This window comes from Pimephales promelas, chromosome 5, assembly GCF_988280905.1.
Source record: "Pimephales promelas chromosome 5, fPimPro1.hap1.1, whole genome shotgun sequence".
In the NCBI taxonomy this organism is placed as follows: Eukaryota; Metazoa; Chordata; class Actinopteri; order Cypriniformes; family Leuciscidae; genus Pimephales; species Pimephales promelas.
The window spans coordinates 34,663,930-34,683,233 of NC_142773.1; the positions used below are offsets into that span (position 1 = coordinate 34,663,930).

General features: G+C 37.1%; 1 protein-coding gene across 5 annotated transcripts in view; it reads right to left on the reverse strand.

Annotated features, from left to right (window-relative positions):
- Positions 1-19,304, reverse strand: part of arhgef4 (Rho guanine nucleotide exchange factor 4) — an 81,354-nt gene that overhangs the window by 48,671 nt on the left and 13,379 nt on the right. The window contains exon 1 of one of the 5 annotated variants that reach the window (XM_039676672.2): positions 4,908-5,297. The exons of the other annotated variants lie outside the window; for them this stretch is intronic. Coding sequence (XP_039532606.2) covers positions 4,908-4,946 — 39 coding nt within the window. The 5' untranslated portion in view covers positions 4,947-5,297. Of the gene's footprint in view, positions 1-4,907; positions 5,298-19,304 lie in introns of those variants that run through there. 5 annotated transcript variants of the gene reach the window in all.

A 19,304-nucleotide genomic window follows, 5' to 3' on the forward strand; every position in this document is an offset into this window, starting at 1 on the left:
CTCATGCCACGGCTCCCTAATCCCTCTTGTCCATTCTAATCAGCAGCAGCTTGTTTACCAAACAGATGATATATTCTTATCAATGGTTACATAACCTAAACAGACACAATCGCCAAAACACAAGGGAGCTGTTTTCCCCAAAACAGTTTTACAGGGCAGGGGAAATTATGCACACAACACTTACATTGATTGAACCGCTGATAGATGCTACACAGAAAAAAAAAACAATAGCACTCAATTTTACAGTTCTGTTCACCATGAACATACTACGTACATACTTATTATAGTTATTATGTTACATGTTTTTACATTGCTTAAACTTGTCAAAATAAGTTTATACATAAAGTTATACAACAAAAGTTGAAATGACAAACATCCAAGTTGATTTTATTAAAAAAAATTTAAAGCAGCAACTTTTTTTTTTTACAATTATGTTAAATTAACAAAGAGAATAGAAGAGAAAGCGAGTAATTTCTAGTTACTGATTTGGAAGTTTACTTTACAATAAAGTACTGGTTTAAGTACATTTTCCTCATTCTTTGTTTGCAAATTTTACTCAAACAATGTACATAGCACTGAATTAAGCCATGTTTTTAAAGTGTATACTCTACTTATAAACATTCTGTAAGAAAACATACCCAGCCGAACACATTTACTGTACCTCAATACTTGGTACACAATACACAATCAGTGGAAAGTGTTTGATGGGTAATTTTGAGTATAAGATGAACTCCAGATGTCACAAAACAGCAATTTACTAGCAACAACAACAAAAGCAACGATAAAAAAAGTGTAAATACAACTGGAAAACAGAGAAAAATGCAACCTTATCCATCCATGCACCAGTGCATGATGGGAACACCAGTCTCAGAAAGTTGAGTAGGTTTTACTTGATATTATTTACTCAAAGAATCACTGTAAACATAAACAATTCCAAGTAAAATATACTTATAAATAAAAAAAAAATACAAGCTTGAATTGAGCACTAACATAAAATGTACTTGTTTTTATTCTTGCCTGAACTAACTTATTCAATGTAGAAATTAGTTTTCTGTAGTATTTACTTCACCACAGAATCATTTTAAAAAAAAACTGGAACAAATTGCCCCACTGAACTGCACACAGCACTTGTTTAAACTCACATCCGATTACAAATGTTTTGTTTTTTTAATTATCACTGAGATCTTTTGGCCAAAAGTCAACCCTAATAATCTATGAGTAAAAACATAGGCTGGGGTCCGAGTGGAGGGGCTACAACAACACCCTCGACTTCACACAAGTTTGTATATCCTCTTATTTATTTACATTCCTGTCCTGTTATCTCTCTCAGTCTCTTCGTCTTGAATGGTCTGGCCTTGTCTCTGCTCTGGGGAAATAGAAAATCTGCCCACATCTATTATACACTTTTTTTCCCCCTGAGTGAAACCTCAGGAAAGCACTGCGAATGCTTCATTGCAAGGCCTTTTAACAGCTTAAGAACTTATATGTAAATGTTTAGCTGAGAGCCTCACTTGCATGTTCACTACACTTCACAGTTCCTACTGACATTTCGTGCTGTAGTTCTGCTACTCTAAATGAGATTGTTTGGAAGCGCCACATACAGTAAAGAGCTACTGAAAAACACTTAACATCATTTGGTATGTCGTTTGTTTGGATTTGCAGACATCTCGCACAAACAACCTCTGAGTTTCCTTCTGAGTTGTCACATGCCACAAGACTCAAATTTCACTAAATGTTTAGCTTAATAAAGTGCATAAATCTCTCATTGCTCCCTTGTTTTCTTTTTTAATTAATTTATCCGTCTATTTCCCCGTCAGGCCAAGTGCAACACAAGCCAATGTATTGAGTAACTGAGTGGGGTATGTAATGGTAATTCTCAAACCTGTATGTCAGAGGAATTGGGAGCCTTGAGCATCAACACACACACCTATCCGTCCCACACAACAACATGCGTGCTAACACATGTATCCATTCCACACCATACTTTTACTTACCACGTCTAGCACTGACATGCCAAAACACTGTCATCTAAAGAGACACCGGATCATCGAACTGCCTCAGGAACACACGGATGGGAAAAACAACTCCCATTCATGTGCAATCCGAGCGTTAATATTCCTGGCGGGAGAGCAGATTGGGACGGATCCTCTGTCACAATGACTTTGCTTGAGAACGGTATTGTTTGGGAAAGTGCTGTTTCGTGGCTCTTATTTCAGCTGGGGGTGTAGAGATATAAAAGGCTAAAAGTCAAGGCTGTTTCCTGTTCATGTCATGAAGTTTGAAAGCTGATTGATTAAGCTGTTGAAAAAAAAAAATTATGTCTGAAATTATCAGGCAGAAGTTATGCTGACCGAGCTCATGTATAATCTGCCTACATTTCCCATGGCAAAAAGCCATAGTATAAATACAAACGAATCTCTTTCAGAGAGACCCAGACAGTGTGAGGATGCATTTATTCACGGTCATAATCTGACACATGCTGTGCATAACATTGCAGTTGAACAATGCCCCCCAATGAGAAGATCTTACATCACAGATGAGGCTGCTGAAACGGCCGAGTAAGACTGCGCTTAAACTGCAGAGCTGCTTCATTACAACACTACTGTAGTGTCCTGTTCATAAGTCAGGTGGCAAGACTTTTGCTTTTCTACCAGTTAAAGTAGGGGACATATTTGGACACAGATTGGACACAGAAGTAGTTAGTAGTAGAAGTAAAAAATACGGTCATCATTTACTCACCCTTATGTTGTTTGAAACCTGTATGACTTTCTTTCATCTGCATGTGAAATTATTAAGATATTATATTTTGAATGAACGACGACATGATGGTGAGTAAATTATGTTTAATCTTTGGGCGAACTACACTGAAAAAAAATATTGTTGGTTTAACTTAAAAAATGAAGTAACCTGGTTGCCTTAAAATTTTAAGTTCATTGAAATTGAAAAATTGAGTTAACACAATGAAGCAGATTGATTTAATCATCAGAAACTCAAAATATTATGTTATCTGAACTACAGAAAGTATTTAAGTTGATTTGACAAAAGAAAAAACGTTGTGACTACAAATCATGAAAATATGTTTTTACAGTGTATTTGGGCGCATTGGGTAAATGATGACAGTATTTCAATTTCTGTGTGAACTATAAAAAAAATCAAAATGTTTAAAATGATATTCTATGATTTTATGACATTCTAAACAAATAATAATACTAATAAGAGACCATTTTTTATATCTCTTTAATATTTTTTTTTTTACTGTTCCACAGTAATGGCATAATAGTCTCTATGCACAGCTTCACTACTTCCTGAACTTCAGCCAGCTCCTTGTTTCCTGTCTGCCATTATTGGACCAACTTGATTAATTCAGGTGTGCCGATTATTGTTGTTGTGACTACTAAGGTCAGACACACCTGGGTGTGCAGACAGGAAACAAGGAACTGGCTGAAGTTCAGGAAGTAGTGAAGCTGTGCATAAAGCCAATTTCTACAACATCAAACTCTTTTTCTAAAGTTGGTGTACTTTTTTTACATAAGTAAACGGTGTCATTGAAGAGTTTGAGCTAAAATATGACTTTAATGTTTGAAGAAAAAGGTAAATAATTCTTTGCAAACAGAATATCACCAATAAAGTCATTTTAAATCACATTGTTATTCAATTTATCCCAAAATTGTGACAATATTTTGTAATTATGAGCATTTAGGTCACATAAAATGCTAGCTATGAAAGGTTTTATTCCAAAAAAAATGTAATTTCCATCCAGCAAGAAAGGAATGAAATGAATTAATCTGGAGGGAATGTGAAATGTTTGTTTTAAGAGAGCTTTTCTAAATGTCCATGTTTTATCATTTAAACTCTAACAAACATCTATAGTTTAGATTTCACTTGAAAAGTGTGCTTTAAAATGTGTTAAAACTTCAATGCTATTTGTACATTAACTAAGCTTAGTTTAATCATCCATTTCTTTCAATCTTGCCACTTTTTTTCTTTTGTGTACTGTATGCATGACTGCACTTCGAAACATTAACACTGGCAGTGACCAAAACGCCCTGTACGCACTACTGGACTTACTGGAGGCCGATGGCACCATGTTAAAGGGTTTCCACCTCCGCCGTGACAGTAACTGTAGATTCAGCTGACTGGGATAAAATACAGCTCAAATCTGTTGCTTTCACTGACTTGAACTCCAGTGAATTTGCATAAAACGCAGGCATTGAAGATTGGACTTATATTCGTTTTACGGAGAAACGTTGTGTAAATGGAACAGTTTATAAAACATGAAGTGACCAAGTGTAAAAAGGCTCTCTGTTAAAGTTAGGCTATGATCAAGCTGAAAAACTACTTGCCTTGCTGTGCCACTAAAAAACATTTTTTAACAGCACCCAAATCCATGACAACGCTGAAGACGCTGCCAACGCTTCCCAACAGCACAAGACCACTCACGCACACTAATACGGCCGTTGGTGAAGCTTCACTGACTCAATGGGAGAAAGTCCAGGCGCTGTTCTAGGCGTCCTTCAATTAATCAAAAACATATGTGATCTCACGAAACAAACCCAAGGATACAACCAAACTGCTGTTATAAGACGTTTGTCAGACACTAAAATGAATCTCTAATCAAAAGTGATCAAACTTAATCTCATCAGACTAAAAAAAGCAAACGTATCAGATCCTGGCATGCTAATATTATCTGCAACAACATTCAACATTTCTTTCACCAAAACAAATATTTCAAAAATGTAATTGAACTCAACGCTGTCATCTTTCCAAGAGGCGCAGTTACAAGATAACTTCAAATGAAAATGAACTGAAAGCTATAACTAACTAACCACCATGACGGTGTGATCTTAATCTGCACCAACAATCCGTAGCCGACTGAATGCTATGATAACAAGCTGAAGCACCCTTACCTTAAAGAAGCTTCGTAGAAAGTATATAACACTCAACATTATGAGTGTGTTGAGGAGGGGAGGGCTTCAGTCGTCTTCACTCCCCCTCGAACCCTCTCTCTCTTTCTCTCTCAATCCTCATGTCCTGTTGAGTTTCTCCAGCCCGTACCGGCCACATGCTTACTTGTTGCTATTTAGGAGCGCTCTAAGACTCATGGCACAGCCAGAGATAGAGAGAGAGAGAGAGAGAGTGCGAGCAAGAGACACACCGAGAGAGACAGAATGAACCTGTCATGCCATGTCAGTGGTTTAAGTTTCCTAACAATGAGCACTCCTCCTTTCAACTCAGCTATGTAAAAACATCCATGTTAGCCAGAGAATCGTTTAACCATTTCACTTCTGCTATGAGCAACCGAGGAAATTTAATTACACTGTCTGTGGCCGGACTGAGTGTGTGATGGTAACAACAACAGTGTGCGAGTCATGCTGCGGTGGATTAAAAAAGGGGTGTTGTGGGTGGAAAAGCATGAGGTCATTTTATTTTTTTATATTGTTGGGTGAATGTCTGTGAAACAGCCGTGCTTTAATCTTACAGCTCCCGCCCAGCACCACTGTGTGGTGTCTTGATTTATATAAACAACACTACTATGAGTGTGAGGTGAAACTAAACATCGCTGCTGTGAGGTCAAGTGGGCACACGCTCTCTAAAGGCCTGGTGGTGTTATTGAGTATTTATGATAGCGGTGGGGAAACATACTTTCTGAAGGTTGAACCTGCAGTGGAAAGTGTCAGATGAGGGGAAAGGGTAGCGGTGTTTGTTTTTTTTCCAATTGCAAGGGTATACTTAAAGCTGAAGCGTGTAATTTCTGAGCCGCTGGTGTCACCAAAATTAACAGCAAAAATAATGGTTGTTTCGTAAACACTACCCTACACTCTCAGAAAAAAAAGGTACAAAAGCTGTCACTGTGACGGTACCTTTTCAAATAGTACACTTTTGTAAAGGGTGCATATTGGTACCTTAATGGTACATATTTGCACCTAAAATGTACATATTAGCACCTAAAATGTACATATTAGCACCTAAATGTTCATAATATCACCTAAAATTTCCACATTAGCACCTAAAATGTACATAATAGCACCTAAAATGCACATATTAGCACCTAAAATGTCCATATTAGCACCTAAAATGCACATATTAGCACCTAAAATGCACATATTAGCACCTAAAATGTCCATATTAGCACCTAAAATGTCCATATTAGCACCTAAAATGCACATATTAGCACCTAAAATGTCCATATTAGCACCTAAAATGTCCATATTAGCACCTAAAATTTACATAATAGCACCTAAAATGTCCATATTAGCACCTAAATGTACATATGAGCACCTAAAATGTCCATATTAGCACCTAAAATGTCCATATTAGCACCTAAATGTCCATATTAGCACCTAAAATGTACATATTAGCACCTACAATGTCCATATTAGCACCTAAAATGGACAAAAGTTTACCTTTTGAAAAGGTACAGCCCCAGTGACAGCTTTTGTACCTTTTTTCTGAGAGTGTATCTGCCATGGGTTGACCAAGCAGATACTGCCCCAAACCAATCCTTTTGGATGAGCCAGTTTGGGCAAAAAAGCTGAAACAAATCAACCAATGATGGCTTACTTCTAGCTGCATATTAAACTACTTTTAAGGGGGCATATATAATACACTTTGTAGCATTTGCCTGTTTTTTTTTTTTTCCTGAAGGTCCACTTAATTTAATTTTCCTGCACCAAAAACAGTTGTCATTTTTTCTCAATACTGTAGGTTAGTGGTGAAACAATGCACTCTTTTTCCTCAATGCAACTGAAACAAAAATAAAAAACAACCTTTCATTGCATTGAAACCGGACCATACTTTTCTCCAAGACAAAACATTCAATATTGCTGTTACGTTTTCTTTATTTGCATACACCGTCTAAAGGTTTTGGGTCAGTAAGATGTTTCTGCAAAAAAGTCCTTTATGCTTACCGAGATTGCATTTATTTGATCAAAAATACAGTAAAAAGAGTAATACTTTGAAATTAGATCATGATTATTCAAGCCCGATTCCAGTTTCTTTCAGAGATATATATAAACCCATTCGATATTTTTATGTCTTTCAACCTATGTTTTATTTACTCTGCTGTCGCGTCTCCTCTCGCCTTCAGGGTGTTCTCTGGTAAACGTTCTGTTTACAAACTTCGTAATATTTCCACACAAATTACACTTTGGGAAATTATTTCAATGTAATAATTTTATGTAATAAGTTTGTGGACAAGTCCGGAATAAGTGATCGGCCAGAATAAAGCAAACAACTGTGTTTTCACAGTTTTTTCAATGAAGAAAAAACAATCCGGTTCCGATTTATGGCAAATTACTGCTACAATTATACATCCAAAATGGCATGTAAAGTCATGTCAATGTAAAAGTATTTTGGAAAGACAATATAATGGTGGCATTTCAGGAATCAAGCTTTGAAATAGTGTGAGTTCTTGGCACAGGGCGCTCTCTGCTGTGTACATCTGGAAATGCAAGTGAGGGGCAGTAAAGGACCCACTGCTAGGGATTTTATACTAATATGATAAGGATTTATAGGATACAACTATCAAAATTTAAAGGTAAAATATTTATTTTATCTAAAAATCCTGGAAGATAAGAGCATGCAACAAATTATTTGGTGACACTATACAATAAGGTCTCATTAACATTAGTTAATAGTTAACATGAGAATGAACAATACTTTTACTTAGTTAATGTTTCTATCAACATTTACTAATATTAAAATCAAAAGTTGTGTTTATTAACATTAGTTAATACACTGTGTACTAACGGTGAACGTGATTTCACCAAGTACCACATGTTCCTGGATCACCATCTTTGTTGATCCTGGATCACCATCTTTGTTGATCCTGGATCAACTTTCCAGTCAACCAATCAGATTTGAGGGACAAGTTTACAGTTTATGTCAAGTTTAGGCTTAGAACCAGGGTGAAGTACTTAAACATCAGTGTTATTCACCTATCATTACCTGATTTTAGGGAAAAAGTTGTAGGGTTAGGTTTAGGTTTACTACATTTTGGGACAGAAATGTTTACAAAATATGTTGATCCAGGACCATGTCTTACTTGGCAAAATCGCGGTGACCGTGAAGGAACATGAGCAAACAATGAACTGTTTTATTTGTAGAATAAATACTATAACAAATGTATTGGTCATTGTTAGTTCATGCAAGACCTTATTGTAAAGATTATTTGAAAACATTATACAAGAAATGGTCTCTTTCAAAATGTCATGTTTAATTCAATGTGTTACTTGCTGTTGTAATTATTTGTGAAATTCACTATCAATTTCTGAGTTGAATTGAATCTACTTTTTTCCCCCAGAGTGGTAGATACAAAGACTGGCCTTAAAAAACACTGACAACTATTAAGAGTTATAACCAGAATAGTCCAAATGAATGTCTGTTGATCAAATGTTTTTTGTTCTACTTTATATTGTAGCCTAGCCTAACAAAGAGCGTCTTTTATTCTCTGTTTTGTCTACACCATTTTGGCTTGGTTCACAGTCTGCTGTGACCACAAATCACCGCCTGCTGCCCACAACAACGGACAATTCAGCCGAACTCCTCAAGCCTGTCCTCTGTGTCTCCGCCTGTAGTCTCTGCTGTTTCCTGGGTGACGGCAGCCTCCCTCGGGGCTTTTCAGTGTGTCGACTCTCTCTGGGAGGTAGACGGTCGGGGCAGTTGGCGCGGGACCAGTAGCTCTAGTGACCGCTACCCCTCTATCTCTCTCCCTCACACTTTTCTCTCTCTAATTTAGTTTGACACCGTTTAGTGGAAGGCCTTTCCTGAATGAGGCCATTGTGGAGCAGAGTGACTGAATGACAGAGCGTCCGTTCTTCGATTTCTTGCACTTCAGCAGATGAAGATTTCCACAGCATGAGCATGAGTCTGTCACGACGCTTTGTGAGGGCTGAGGAGAGGCTTATGATATTCTCATAATGGATATGAACTCTGTCAAGAGGCTATTTCGCAGAGACAAAAGGGTAGGAAGACCGTTTGTCGGGAATCGACACAAAACGCATTATAATTACAAAAGCGGTCGGAGATCACTCACAGCAGCCTCCCACCACGATTCTGACAACTCGGCACAGCTATACATACAAAGGCACTCAAGAAAAAACACCCGCACTGAAATTTACACAACGGCCCGGGCGCGTGTTCCCAAACGGAAGCTGTATGTAAAAAGTCAACATTTATATAAGAAATACAGACACCGCCTTCGGTTTCTTCAGGAAATTAGCAGACTAATATTGAATTCTTGCAAAGCAATTTTTAGCCTCACAATTTCCACATTACATTACCCTTTTTTAAGCACCAGAGGCACAAATCCAATGTTTTGTACTTTAAGAACCATTAGATATATACAATCAACTATTACAAATAAAATAAATATAATTGCTATCCCAAATTTTGCGATAAACAATAAAACAGCAATTGCGCAGTTTACAACATTTAGTTAGATCTTTGGAAGGTTATTGATAACACCTCTTTCCATTAATTCACATTCCAATGTTTTTGCTTGGAGAAATATTAGATGTGATCATCAATAAAGTATACTATTATCTGTTAAGTTTTAAAGAGTTAGTTCACCCAAAAATGTTGAGTAAAATTCTGTCAGTAATTACTCACCCTCATGTTGTTCCAACCCCGTAAGACCTTCGTTCATCTTCGAATTAAGATATTTTTGATGAAATCGGAGAGCTGGATCACTCCTTCATACTAGTCCATAGACATCTTGAGGAATTGAAACTTGCTGGCCTCGAAAAGTTATTAAAGACATCGTTAAAATAGTCCAAGTGACTACAGCGGCTCAATCTTAAGTTTATCAAACGACGAGAACACTTTTTGTGCGCAAAAAACAACAAAAATAACGACTTTATTTCAACTATTCACTTCCTTCTCTTTGCGCCTCTAGTCAGTTAACGTAGTGTGATAGCGTAGAGCTACGTCACACGTAGGCTCACTAATGGCCGACACTTGTCGTGTGTGATGCGTGTGACGTACAATAACAGAAGCTTACGCTATTAAACTAACCTGACTCGAGGCAGAGAGAGAAATAAATGAATAGTTGAAATAAAGTCGTTATTTTTGTTGTTTTTTGCGTACAAAAAGTGTTCTCGTCGTTAGATAAACTTAAGATTGAGCCGCTGTAGTCACTTGGACTATTTTAACGATGTCTTTAATAACTTTGAGACCAGCAAGTTTCAATTCCTCAAGAAGCCTATGGACTAGTATGGAGGAGTGATCCAGCTCTCAGATTTCATCAAAAATATCTTAATTTGTGTTCCGAAGATGAACGAAGGTCTTACGGGGTTGGAACAACATGAGGGTGAGTAATTACTGACAGAATTTTCATTTTTGGGTCAACTAACCCTTTAAACACATCAAATATCCGTTTCCCCCTCTTTAAAAAAAAGATAAATAGATAGAAAGATAGGTTAGGCTACATGCACACTCCTACATGTTTTGTGCATAGTAATTTACCATTCTACAGTAGCTGCTTTTTTATTTTAGAAACTGTTTACTTCATTTTTATTACAATAAAAATAACTATCACAGGGTCGGAGTTTTATTTCAAACATATTCGTTTAGCACCACTTTTTACTGTTCATCTATTCTACTGAAATGGAAAACGGTTTCAGGCTCTATGTTGCACCCTGCTGTAGAAAGCCTTATCTTCAGATAACAGAAGTTATCTTCATGTTTTAGAACCTACAAGTTCTGTGACTTCATGCACTCAGTTTCACAGTACATCACAGCAGTCATATAAGCAGGAAACATATCACTTGAGTTGCTAGACATTTTAAAAGACCATGTAGCATGAACACCCTGAGGTGTCCAGGGTCACAAATCCTTGACATGACACGCGTGTTTAACATGACCTTTAAACCTTGTGTGGGTCAATCACACGGCGCGACAACTCGTCTGCTGGGATCGCGTGTTCTTAATTGGGACATGCTGTGTTTGTGTATATTTGCTGTTAAAATAGCTGGTTCCTTAAAAAATACCAAAGCAATCCGTTTAGGAGTTCATGTCTGATAGGTCTTTAAGTTAACCACCTGATCTCCGGCAAAACAAAATGTTTCGTCTATGCTGTGATGCCATTTCTTTTATTGCCACAGCCAATGTTTTCAAATGTGAAAGTGGAATTGTGTCTTTTTTGGATGAAATACTTTCTCTTATCTCAGCTCCATTTCCAGAGATGACTATCAGTAAGTCACCTGCACGCTGATATTTTTGAGCATTCCAACCAACCCAACATATGAACATTGGCTCAAGCAGTGGCATGAATTGCCAATGGCCAAATGGGGTAGTACAGGGTGACACCTGCATGGTTTAAAGTCATTATATTTGACGCTGATGGTTCAGAAATTACACAATTCAGCTCAAGTCGAGCTGATTAAAATCTCATTGATTATCTTAAAGTATATGGTTAAATCTTACAGAGGTTTAACCCTTTATGACCTGCCATAGAACAGTTCCACCAGAGTATATCTTTCTATTTTTACATGCTGTGCTGTCATTCTTTTGAGCATTTTCACATGCCATACATCAAAATAATCCTTACTTTCTCTACTTGAAGGCTATGTTTGTAATAAATCAATAGTACCTAGATAAATATCTCAAAAATGCAATAAACAAAAAGAAAAACAATTTTTTTGAAAAAAAATCTCCATATTTTATTCAATACAAAAAAATGATAAATGTAAACCTCAAACTTGTCAATGAGAAAAATGTGCATAAAACAGTTTAAAACTATACAGAATTGATTTGAACTGTTTACATCAATTAGTTTTTAAGATACACTCATTTAAAAAAGGGGAGTAAAATGCCATATGTAAAATATTCAATTACATTTGTGGTCAAACAGATAACATTTTGCTTTTGAACATTGATTGAACATTGAATTGGTTAGAATATAAATTAAATAGACCCTGTCAGAACAATTAATAATAAAATAAATATAAAATAAATAAATAAAGGCGATGAGCAGAAGGAATTCGGTGCGTCCGTGTACTTTCATTTTGACATAACGTTGCGCGCATGCGCACACGTGTGTGTGTGTGTGTGGGGGGGGGGGGGGGGTGTGTGAATGTGCTTGTATTTGCGAGTGTATAAACGAGAAAGAAATGATAGAATGAAGCAATGGTAAAAAGACAATAATGATAAGAAGGAACATATAGCAGATGGGAGTCAAGTGCGAGTCAAACCTATTATATATTCAGTCAAACGCATGGCCAAAAGACGCTGCTTCTGACGTCACTACATGCGACACAAGCTGGGGTCAAAGTGCACAGGAAGTGATGTCGTGATCAGTCCATGGATCCGTCATCGGAAGACGCAACTACCAATTGCGGGTCTATAGCACATGTGTGCAAAGACGTGCAATGCATTTTTGTGTGTTTTTTTGGAAACGCGCATTATTACAGACTCATTAGAGGGTGGAAACCGCGCAACATGAGCATGTTGAGGCTTGATCTGCCATGTGCACCGAACGTGATACCTCAATGCGCCATCGGAAGGCGTTACTATCAATCGCAGATCTACAGATCATGTGTGCAAAGACGTGCAATGCATTTTTGTGATTTTTTTGAGAAACGCATTTTGCGCATTTTGTACAGACTCATTAGAGGGTGAAAACAACGCAACATGCGCATGTTGGAGGCTTGATCTGACAATTTTACATCTCTGGTTTTGTATGCAAAAAGAATGATTGAGCTAGCCACTTGGTTTCAGTTTCTATAGGCTGTTAAACAGACACACGCAAACCGGAGCGCCGACGCTCCCGTCGGTCTTAAAGGGTTAACCAGAAATCAAACAGTCAGTTTCATTGGATTTCCAATATAGATGGGCCCTTAATGGATTGGAATATAGGACAATCCAATCTTATTCAAGCTACACTGTCCATGACACATCCATTTCAACTATACTGTATATATTATGTATATATACACATTATTCTGCTTTTAATTGGCCAAATTTACCAAATCAATCAAATACCGATAATTGTGCAGAGATGAGAGACATTAAACTACATCTATATAGCAATTTGATCAATATTACAGTTTATCAGTCCTTATAATACAACAATAACCAAACAGAAAAAAGTATTCCAGGGAGTCGTCTAATTTAATGACACATGTGGGGTGACCTCAGATGTTATTAATCCAAGGGAGCTGTCTAGGTGAGTAAAGATGTTAGGGATAGTTCTTGACGTCTGGATTTGCAGAGTCCACGTTCATGAGGCGAGGGACGTCATTCCCAGTGGCCAGACTATAACCCAGCCCATAACAACAGAACCTCCCAGGACATGGAGCGTGAGAAAGGAGCAGGAACAATGCAACAACGCTGCCTATAGCAACTTAAGCACACACACAATTAAGTTGTTGGTGCATATTACACAGTGCTGTCCCGGCAACAGCAGCTCGTTGAGACTGTGAGGGTCAAATCAAAGGCCTCCTATGGAGTGTTCTTCTCAGAGGAACTTCCATTCCCACCTTTAGAGCGCAAACTCTCACAGATTTAAACTGCCTTCGCTTATTACTAACAACTGTTTGGAGAAGAGAAGGGCAATGGTTTCCAGGACCTGTCAATCAGAGAGCTTGTGAAATTCTTGAGACTGCATTTTTGAAACAGTGAGGAAAATGGCATGGATTCGAAAAGATGAATCATTCACCATAAAATGCAGGAAACCTTGGAAGATCAACACAGACCTCTCAATCATCAGAGTCAGGGATATATTAGACTTACAAATCTTACTGGCCTGACTTGAAACTGAAAAGGAAAATGTTGGGTTGAGTAAAGCATCTGAGAGATCCTGATATACAAGATATATCTAACAAGCTATACAAGGGATGCAAAACATATCAGTGCCAAATTGGTATACTGTGTATGTCATTTGAAATGAACTATGTGCTCATTTATCATATCTTTACTTTTAAATTAACTTTTTAAATTAACATGGGTAACACTTTACAATAAGGTTCTTTTATTAAACATTAGCTAATGTATTAACTAACGTGAACTAACCATGAATAATACATTTGTTAATCTTTGTTAACGTTAGTTAATACAAATCCAGCTGTTCATTGTTTGTTCATGTCAGTTCACAGTGCATTAACTAATGTTAACAAGATTTTAATAAAGTATTAGTAAACGTTGAAATTAACATTAACAAAGATTAACAAATGCTGAAGTAGTATTGTTCATTCTTAGTTAGTGTTTACTAATGTAGTTAACTAATGAACCTTATTGTAAAGTGTTACCTTAACATAAGTGTGACATTACGGTAAAAATTATCTTTAAAAAAAAAAAAGTACAATATTACATGTATTCTTTAGGAAATCTCAAAATGAATTGGCATTTTTATACTGCGATGCCCAAATTCACTCATAAGATTTTTTTTTTCAACATTATAGTATATACACGTTTTTATACTATACTTTAATATATGCTTAATAATATAATATAATATATGCTTAATAATATAATATAATATAATATAATATAATATAATATAATATAATATAATATAATATAATATAATATAATATAATATAATATAATATAATATAATATAATATAATATAATATAATAGCCTTGAGTTATAGAAAATAAATACTCAAAATTAAACTCGGTACTTCCGATCAAAAAAGCAATGATTAAATTTACTTTAAGCAGCTGTTGAACAATTAATTATATTAAATTGCAAGTTTGCACACCTGAAAAAGTCAGAAAGAGAATAACTTGTGATTTATAACTTTAAATGTGTCCAACTTCCCTGTTACAGCAGAGAAGTGGGGGGAAAAGCACAGACATGATAAGAATGAAATGAAACAAAGACTCAAAATGGACAAATGGAGCTTTTCCAAAACACACTCAGCACTACATACTTCACTCATGAGGGCTAATGCTAAATGCAAGTCACTTAATGCACCATGAAACACTTCACAGCAAGATGTACACTCCTGTTACCACCTGTATGCAACAAAACCTGAGCATAAGACTGGTCAGTGTTTTTCCATGTTTACACGACTCAGTGCTGGTTGTTTGCACGGAGCCTAAACATAGCCCAAGAATCTTTCTTGAGTCTTCCAAGCTGCATGTTATTCTTGTATTTGTTTTGTTGTATTCCACCAGTTGCGTGATGACGTGACAGTTTGTAAGACCATAATGACACATGGCTCTGAGAGTGTGGAAACATGGCAAAGAAGCAGTGATTAAGAGGCACAAGTGTTTTCAATCCCTCCACTTAAGAGAATTGAGGACCATACACATGTGCTGCACACAACATACGATACCTCCATCATAGCACGAAAGGATGAAGAATGCATGACAATAATGTATCAAATGATTATAATTAGCCCCACTAATGTCTAAATGACTTTGTGTTTGAGTTTTCTGTTACAGTTTTCTGTTTTCTGTTCTGAAGTTTTCTGGTCCACACCAAAGACTGTATACAAGGCGGTTCACTCGTATTACTACAGTATGAGCGGGAGAAACTGCAATGCACAATATGACTGATTAAGTTCTGCCTTCTAAATAAACTGGTAACTCTCCTGTTTGAACTCGTTTATCAAAATGAACAAATCTTTTTTTGTGTCATTTGGTTCATTCAACGAACGAAATGAACGAATTGACTCGGGAAAAGATTCGTTCATTTTGATAAACGAGTTTGAACAGGAGAGTCATGAACGCTCATCACAGAACAAAGCAAGGCAACCTTTGAGCTTATAAAACGTAAACTTTTTTTTTTAAATGAGCGATCGTTTCGCTTGATAAGACCCTTATTCATCGTCTGGAATCGTTTAAAGCCCTTTAAACAGTTTGCAGTTTGCACTGAAACTGTCTTTTGGACCTTGAACCATTTGGTTACCAGTAAAGTCCATTACTGTATATGGAGGAAAATCTTGGAATGTTTTCATCAAAAATCTTAATTTCTTTTCGACTGAAGAAAGAATGACATGGACATCTTGGATGACATGGGGGTGAGTAAATAATCAGCAAAAGTTTTTTTTTATTTTTTGTAAAAGTGAACTACTCCTTTAATAGACACTATGTCGATCATATGAATCCTACTAGCCAAAACCGCATTAAACCACAATGGCAGAATGTTGTTGAAAGGACACGCTCACATTGATGAACCAACTAGCAGGTGCAGAAAGTGCATCTAGCCTATCTGGAACATTGCAGAGTCTGGTGAAACTCCCACATGTGTTCACTTCTAGGCAGAGGCCAGACATATGAGTTTGACCACTCAATGCTCTATTTGCCCAAAATACTTCTGCTGTCATTTACTCACACAAATCCATATGATGCATTTCATTTGGTGCAACACAAAAGGAGACGTTTTGAAAAATGTTCACCCTGCACTTTTCCATACACTGAGTGGATGGGGACCAAAATACGACAATAAAACCTCCAAAGAAGAATCATAAAACTCCACATGTAGTAAACTCCAAGTGTTTTGAAGACAGGCTGAAATTTAAGTCACTTTACTGAAAATATTGCTTTACAGCCAGCATAAAATCACTTTAATTGTATGAAAACAGCAGCTTGGGCATTCCGTCAAAAGTCGTGAGTAAACAAAGACAGAATTTTAAGTTTTGAGTGAACTATCCTTTTAACCGCAATAATGTGGTATTCCTCGTTGAGCCGAATCTAAAAATTACAACCTAGACAACAGCTAGATGCATATGCATTAAAGAAACCTAAATTGAAACATCCAATACAATGCAGTACTTGACAAAACAAAACACACACTCTGAGTTCAGCCAGAACTGAGCGACCTCAAACAGAACAAAGGAGGTGAGAGTGAAACCAGATCCTTTATCGGTGTGTTCCCATGCAGAGGAGAAGCTCTGACTCAAGATCAGTTTGCATTGCTGGCATTATCCCACTGCTCCGTTTAAATAAATCTGCTTTGCTGTGAGAGAAACAAAGAGAAGGGAGAAAATGGGGTATCCGTTTCACAAACCCACAAGCCAACAACACCTGCACCAACAGCTCTGAATAACAAGTGCAATTCCTCTAGACAAATGAAGTTCCTGATGAGCTGGAGGGGTTATTTGAAGTTGATGAAAACCTGTTAGCGCATGTTTTTGCATCTTTATTGTCAGTCTGCATGTGAGGTAGAGCGTTGCGTCACAGGAAGGTGAAGGTGCGGTGAGTCGCAAGAAGGGCAGGACTTCTTAGAATCTTGGTGCCACCATTGTTTGTTACCAAGGCAGGAGTGTTAGAAACGGTTTTGGAAAGACGGTGTCAGAAAGATGTCTTATTCTTGTGGAATAAACGAGTCTGACAGACACATTGTTTTCAGACGATGGCCTCTAGGCTGTCTAGAAAACTTGCGTGTCAGTAACTAATACCAAATTTTTAATAAAAAAAAACACATTGCGCAAATAATCATTACATAAATATTCAAAAGTCTAGTATGTGTGTAATTTATTATAAGGTAAGATAAGGTAAAATAACATCATGACAACACTGTTTGGTTGATGGCACCACAACAATGTGCACAGTTTCATGCCCTTCACCAGTAGCAACTACACTAACCTGTTGTGACAACCAGTTTATTTCATGCTTTTGAAGCCTATAGTATACTTCCATTGTTTGCATTCTGCTCTGGCTTCCATGAAGCACGATTTTAATGTCCCAGCGTAAAAATAAACGTCTATTAGGTAGTGCGCCGAATGAGTCCATCCGCATTCACTGTCAGTGGAGTGTACTTTGGATGGCTTGCATGCTCGGCTGGGCCCTGTCCCAAATGACACATTCATACGCACTTACGGTCTTGTGGACTTACAATGGCCACCGTGTTTGCACGGTCACGTCCGAGAACACCGTAGGGCGTCTTAATTGTTTATAGGTTTCAGAAGGGTGCTCACGAGTGCCCTGTTTGAGGGTCGATCTGTGCCCTTGATGCACACTTTGGCTGAGCCTGCGGCATTACGTCACAAAAGTGTAGGATGACCGCACGATTTTAGGGTGGCATTTGGGACAAGGCCACCGATACATAAAGCATACCTTGATCATACAAGTCCTCCATCAAGTAGGGGACCTTTTATATACATTTACTGTCATTATATGAACATTTTCCGGCTTCTGAATGGCCGTCAACAGAGAAATATGCTTTTTGCAGTTGATGTAGTTACAATAAAGGCTAAAAGTAAAAAAAACAAAGCCTTTTGCTTCAATTACCTGTGAAATTAAACCAAATGTGTTATTCAGTTAAGCTATAAACATGTTGACAGTAAAGGAGTGTATGCTATTGTATTTATTTAATAAGCAGAATGAGAAAAGACATTTTCAAAGTTTTTTTTTTAGAATTGTGTACTAACATATTTGGAAATTCAACAAGGTGTGAAATCAAGTTTGTGAAATTATTTGTTGCAGGGATAATTCAACCCCAAAAATGTTAATCTTGCCATCAGTTACAAACCATCATGTTCTTCCAAACCTGTATGACTTTTTTTTTCCTCCTCTGTAGAACATAAAAGATTGTTGAAGGATGTTGGTAAGCAAACCACTTTGGTTACACTTATAGAAGAAAAGGTTCTATATAGAACCTTAAAAGTTTTCTATCAGCGCTACGTATTTGGAACCCCTAAAAGGTTCTATACACTCTTAAAAAGGGTTCCTCTGGGTTCTATATAGAACCCTGGGGTTCCATACTTGGCCAATAGAACCTTTTACCAAAAAAATGGTTCTATATAGAACCATTTTGGAGTTCCATATATGAAGCAGGGGATGGAACCATTTCTGGTTCTAAATAGAACCATTTCTTCTAAGAGTATACCACTGATTTGTGTGTACAAGCTTTGAAAGTAAGTAAATAATGACTAATGAATATTTCTTTTTGGGTGAAATATACGTTTAACATATTTGCGTACAGAACATTTCAGGCTTAACAGACACAGGATATGACGCAGAAACAAGACAAGAATAAGAAATGGGATTTCTGGAAAGCCTCAAAAGTGTATCTCAGCAACGTCTGACAACCAATTCCCTGCTTCATTGGTTGGCTGAAATTTCGCCAAGGAGATAGACACATTTTTGTGGATGGACTATAATATCTGTCATTTAGGCACTGATTGTACTACTGTGCAAGTGCAAGTTCAGATCACAGGGAGGGAATAAGAGAAGAAAGAAAGAGTGAAGGAAATATCTCAGGACTATTGGACAAAAGACGTGCTCTGAAACAAGAAAAAGTGCTGCTCTCACACTTACATAGAGTTGCAAGACGGCCAATAAGAACACAGAGTCAGGGGACCTATGAAAAGCTTGTATAACTCCAGACAGGGGGCCGATATACTACAGAGGG